The 6,411-nt window shown below is 37.4% G+C and overlaps 1 protein-coding gene across 1 annotated transcript in view; it reads left to right on the forward strand.

The window, feature by feature from the left end:
- Positions 1-5,819: 5,819 nt before the first annotated feature.
- The window catches only part of LOC132869382 (probable serine/threonine-protein kinase dyrk1), a gene marked incomplete at both ends in the record, with an annotated part of 3,828 nt that continues 3,236 nt past the window's right edge, over positions 5,820-6,411 (forward strand). The window contains 3 exon segments of the mRNA XM_060902721.1: positions 5,820-5,879; positions 5,882-6,170; positions 6,262-6,275. Of these exon segments, the coding sequence (XP_060758704.1) occupies positions 5,820-5,879; positions 5,882-6,170; positions 6,262-6,275 (363 nt within the window).

Here is a 6,411-nt window from a genome sequence, read left to right on the forward strand (position 1 = left end):
ATTTCCTCCATTTGTTCACAATGTGTCTGGCTGTGGATGGGTGGAGTCCAAACTCTTTAGAGATGGTTTTGTAACCTTTTCCAGCCTGATGAGCATCAACAACGCTTTTTCTGAGGTCCTCAGAAATCTCCTTTGTTCGTGGCATGATACACTTCCACAAACATGTGTTGTGAAGATCAGATGTTGATAGATCCCTGTTCTTTAAATAAAACAGGGTGCCCACTCACACCTGATTGCCATCCCACTGATTGAAAACACCTGACTCTAATTTCACCTTCAAATTAACTGCTAATCCTAGGGGTTCACATACTTTTGCCACTCACAGATATGTAATATTGGATCATTTTCCTCAATAAGTAAATGACCAAGTATAATATTTTTGTCTCATTTGTTTAAGTGGGTTCTCTTTATCTACTTTTAGGACTTGTGTGGAAATCTGATGGTGTTTTAGGTCATATTTATGCAGAAATATAGAAAATTCTAAAGGGTTCACAAACTTTCAAGCACCACTGTATATATGTATGTGTATATATATATATATATATATATATATATATATATATATATATATGTATGTGTATATATAATGTATGTATATGTGTGTGTATGTATGTATGTGTATATGTGTAGGTATACACTGTTATTATAATGCCAATTATGCACAATATGCCAATTATGCCAATATACTTGAGGTGTGTGTATGTGTGTATATGTGTATATATATATATATATATATATATATATATATATATATATATATATGTATGTATATATATATATATGTGTGTGTGTGTGTGTGTATGTATGTATGTATGTGTATATATATGTATGTATGCATGTGTGTGTATGTATATACTGTTATTACAATGCCAATATACTTGAACTGTAATTATGTTACACATGGTTGCACACCACTGGATGCTGCTACTATCAGCCACTTTACTTGCCCTTAAGGTTTTATCTACTGTGCTTTGTCTTGTATGTATTCTCCATGCAGGACCTATACAAATGTGTCTGTATATAGTAACTAGTAGTTCAATAGTAGTTTTTGTATTTTGAATATACCTTTTCTTTTTATTCTATGTGTGTGTGCACTTTATGGAGCAGCTCTGAATTTCATTATACTCTGTGTGATGACAATAAAGGCTTTCTATTCTATTCTATTCTATTCTATTCTATGTTTTCTTCCTGTGTAGTCAATCTACACTGTGCTCGGCAGGGTCGAGATAAATTTATTCCCCTTGTCAAATTGGTTTTATTTGGACGCACTTTGAGAAAATTTAAGGGAAAAAATTATGTAACAAAATACTTAAGCACTCATGAAGTGTACAGTGTCCAGTAATCAGATTATAAAGTTCTGATATTTTGCAACCGTATAAAGAGACAATCAAATAAACACTGAGACAAATTTCATTAACTTTTTTTCCTTAAGATTTATGGACGACGGATGTTGTTATTTTGATTAATCAAAACATCGTAAATTCAACCAGCATTTGATGATTTATGACTGTGTATTCGGGCCACTGGAGGAGAAAAAAACACCTCAGAATTTCCAACACTAAAGTTTACGAGAAAAAAAAAAAACCTCAGATATTCTCCAAGACTCTCAAGTCATCAATTTGCTCAAAAAAAAAAATCAGAAATTCTGAGATAAAAAGTCAGAAATTCCAAAGTTAAAGGTAGACCGCCTTTCAGATTTTTCAAGTGTAGGTCATAAAAAAATTTTCCCTGACACCCAATTATTTTTGTTTAGTGACCGAAAGCTACTGAATTCAAATCACAGACTTCCAAGTTTTAGTTAAAAAAAAATAGAACAATTAATGAATTTATCTCCACGTGGCCCTAAATTCTCTGCTATTTTTTCCTGCTTCACCATGACCCAATACAAGATACTCCGTCATGCATCACATGGTGGGCTTTCCCCGTTCGTGCAAGGCATTGTGGGACACAAATTTGAAACAGGAGAGAAAAATGGTGGACGTGAGTGTGCGAATGAAACGTGAAAGACCGACTACAGTAACGGAAAGAAAGCGAGAAGAAAAGACGTTATGTTCTATACGAAGGAAAGGAAACGCAGGACCAAACTAATAAATATTGGCGCTCAGCGAGCACCTCGGTGTGATCAGCTGTTCATTTAGCGACAGAATGATGGAACTGTCAGTGCACGCTCAAAGGTAAACCTGCGCATGCGCACACGGACTTCCTCTGTCTGCTTGACTGCACGAAGTGAGCGATTTCATGCACATTATTTGCTTTAATCCCCTCAAATTAAATAACTTCCCAGCCACAGAACAGAATGGTCTGATATTTTGTGAGATATTACAGAAATATATCACAATGACCACATTTCAGACGGAACTAAATTTCACCAATTTTATGAAATTGAAAGGCCGTCTCGCTTGAGGAACACACAAATTTACGAGAAAACATTGATCTTGCTTTCATGCTTCCTGGCTGCAGTGCATTCTGGGAAATGTAGTTGAAAATCTCTAGAAAGTCGAAAGCTGGCATTTCCTGTAACTTTCAGCTTCGCCGTGGCGTTTGTGTTACGATGACATTGATCCGACTCCATTTTTTCCAATTTTTTTTTTCTCATAAATTTCAGACTTTTTCATCTTGGAATTTCTGAGGTTTTTATTTCTTGCATATTTATGAGTATATAATCTCAGGTTTGTAAGTATCTGAGTTTTTTTTTTCTCATAAATGTGTGACTTTAATCTCGGAAATTCTGAATTTTTTCTCAGAATCTTACCTCCCGCCTCAGCTACATTTTTTAAATTTATTTTTTACCTACAATGGCTGTCATATTCCGTCGTAGGATTTCCACATTTCCAGAAGATTCCAGAAACTTTTATTTCTTGCCATACTTCCTGATTTGACCCACTGAATACATTCCTGAAATAAAACTCTTATTAAATGTCGGACACGTTCACGAAATAAACACCTTGAAAAAACACCATGTTGTGCAGTTATGGGAAAATAATCAACAACAGGGAGGTGTAATGAAGCGGAGTTCGTGCGAGTGTTCTTTTAACGGCGGTTTTATTTTCCAACAGATTTTTTAAAAAAATCAACATGTACTTTTTATCCATTTATAGTTACAGGGAATGTTTTGGAATTAGCAATACAACATAACCACAGCTTGTCATGTTCCTGAGGAACCACAAAACACAAATTCCTCTGCTCTGAAGATTTGACGCTGACACGAATGGAATGCAAATAAAACAGATGATTGTTTAATTGTTCTTGGGCCAAAGTGGAGAAATGTTCTCACAGACGCCCCAGAGTGAAAGGAATCCTGTCTGAGTCGGATTGTGGAAATGATCCGGTTCCGACACGTACAGAAAAGCACGACTGACTAAAGCCTGTTTGAGTGAGTCCGGGGAATTTTGATGAATTTATAAATCGTGATGCCGACTTTTGACTTGATGCTCAAAATCTCTTGATATCGATTGAATTCTTCAGTCAAGTGAAGTGTGAACGATGAGATGTCGAGCACATCAAGCCGAGCTCTCTTCAGGTTCATGGTTCAGTGTTTGTTTTCACACACAGGCCACCAGAGCAGCAGGATGCCTGTCAATCGCATTCACTTAAGATGCGGATGCAAGGGCTAAAGGCCAGGCCGAGAGAGAGAGAGAGAGAGAGAGAGAGAGAGCAGTGCATTCCTCCAGGGAGCTGCTTAGTGGCATGTCGATGTTGTGCAAATGTAACGTGCCTCCCTCTCACTGCACTTGACCTTCGAACGCAAACCTCCTGAGACGCCACTGATCTAAATAACATCATGATGCTATTAGCATATAGTGCAGGACAACAGTTCTCAGCACTCGAGAGGAGGGAGCATGAATCTCTCTCTCTCTCTCTCTCTCTCTCTCTCTCTCTCACACACACTGACTCAACAGATACCTGGTGAAATAACATCACTGATCTGGGGTCAGGTTTCTAAATGTACACGTTATTGATCTCAGGTCAGTTATTTCCTCTGAACTAATAATGCAAACTGTTCTGAGATCAGTTTTTGTTCTGAAATCAATCATCACAGGAATACAATAAATGCTGTCCTGGAGCAAATTTGACTCAGTATACATTAACGGGGAACTGAAGTCATTTTTAAACTTGCTTTATTTCTTAATTAACATGTTATTCAATTACGTTTTTGGTTTTAGTAACCTTATATCGTGACTCGTATTGGCAACTAATTGCAATTAAATATTATACTTATCAGCCTATTCGGTTTTTAGCCATGTTGAATTTAGTTCGTTTGGTCCACGGCAGGTGTCGCTTATCCGCGCGATCTTCACGAGACTTGTGCGAGACTTCGAAACGTGAAGTATCAGCCAGGTGTCAGTGCCGCCATTTTGAAAACTGTTTTCCAAACGAAATATTGCACAAAAACGAGTTTAAATGACGATTACTGCCGACTTTTTTCAAACTTTCCTGATTGCTATCAAAACAAACAAAACTTCCGGCTTGATTACATCAGCATTCAAAAGAGGGCGCGCGCGTCTTTTGACGACATTGGCAGATATCGGTCACTTTGATTTCCGCTGGACGTTTTACTTCCATCCTACGATGTCTCGCACAGGTCTTGGTGAATCTCGTTTACGGCCGTCGCTTTGACATATGGACTGATATATTACAGAGCATATTTCAAACACTCATAACTTGCTATAGCAGCGACAAAATAGCGATCAAAAATGCATTCCTATATTTAATAAAATGTATATTTAATAAAATTCTTGTTTTGTTTTTATTTCGATTAAATACGTGTGTGAAGATGTACGATAGTTCTGCTACAGAAAGAGAACAATTCAAAGAAATACCTGAAAGCCCAATACCGCCATGACAGTCGTGCCCAGATGCTGTTTTGGGCCGAGTGACCTTGAATTGTTTTGAAGACAGGAATGTGAATGCTGATAAGAGTTCAGTTTCTGGAATGGAACTCATAATCACATGAACGCTAATACTGATCCGGGGTCAGTTTTTTCACTGTATACGTGAAGGAAATCTTTTTGTCACGTCTGATCCTGCAGAAAATAAACAAGCTTTAATGTGTTGCATCAGTGATTCAGTGACATTTACAGAATGGATCGTTTTCTGGCACAAATGATGTGAGCTGAGTGATGAATACTGGTGATCCTGTATTAGTGAGTGTGCAGGACAAAACACAGATGCTTAATCAGTGAAGTCACTATGGCTCGAACATGATAAAAAACACACACACGCCATCATGGAGTACTTGAGGTTAATTAGATGTAGTTATGATATTATGGCGCGACTGATACAGCATTAATTCACTCAATAAGATCACTCAGTTTTACGATTGTCACATTGTCTGGAATAATTAAACCCGGCAAACGAAAGCTATAAATACAACACGCCACTATATCGTCATCGTTCGTTAAATGAGCTGTGAAACCTCAGGTAGCTTGTTAAAATCGAGTTTGGGTCCAAGATTATATATCACAAGGTTTATACTGTACGTGGATTCTGGGTTTTACATTTTGAGATTAGACCAGATACACTGGAGGGGCGTCGCTCATTCAGAGACCGAGATCACATGCAATCAGACACCAAAAATAAGAATTTGCAAGATGTTTTTTTCTAAATGTTAAATTTTTAGGAAGAAAAGGGGGAAAACAACAACAACAACAACAACAACAACAACAGTAGTAAAAATAACAGCAGCAGCAGCAGAAACAACAAAAACAACAACAGAAGCAGCAGAAACAACAAAAACAATAACAGCAGCAGCAAAACAACAACAAAACACCAGCAGCAACAACAACAATAACAGCAGCAGCAGTAAAAATAACCTCAGCAGCAAAAATAGCAGCAGCAGCAACAACAACAGCAGCAGCAGTAAAAATAACCTCAGCAGCAAAACAACAACAACAATAACAACAGCAGCAACAACAAAAATAACAGCAGCAGCAGTAAAAGTAACAGCAGCAATAACAACAATAACAGCAGCAGCAGTAAAAATAACCTCAGCAGCAAAAACAACAACAAAAACAACAACAGCAGCAACAACAACAATAACAGCAGCAGCAGTAAAAGTAACAGCAGCAATAACAACAATAACAGCAGCAGCAGTAAAAATAACCTCAGCAGCAAAAACAACAACAAAAACAACAGCAGCAGCAACAACAACAACAGCAGCAGCAGTAAAAGTAACAGCAGCAATAACAACAATAACAGCAGCAGCAGTAAAAATAACCTCAGCAGCAAAAACAACAACAGCAGCAACAACAAAAATAACAGCAGCAGCAGTAAAAGTAACAGCAGCAATAACAACAATAACAGCAGCAGCAGTAAAAATAACCTCAGCAGCAAAAACAACAACAAAAACAACAACAGCAGCAACAACAACAACAGCAGCAGCAGTAAAAGTAACAGCAGCAATAACAACAA

This window comes from Neoarius graeffei, chromosome 20 (assembly GCF_027579695.1).
Source record: "Neoarius graeffei isolate fNeoGra1 chromosome 20, fNeoGra1.pri, whole genome shotgun sequence".
Classification (NCBI taxonomy): Eukaryota; Metazoa; Chordata; class Actinopteri; order Siluriformes; family Ariidae; genus Neoarius; species Neoarius graeffei.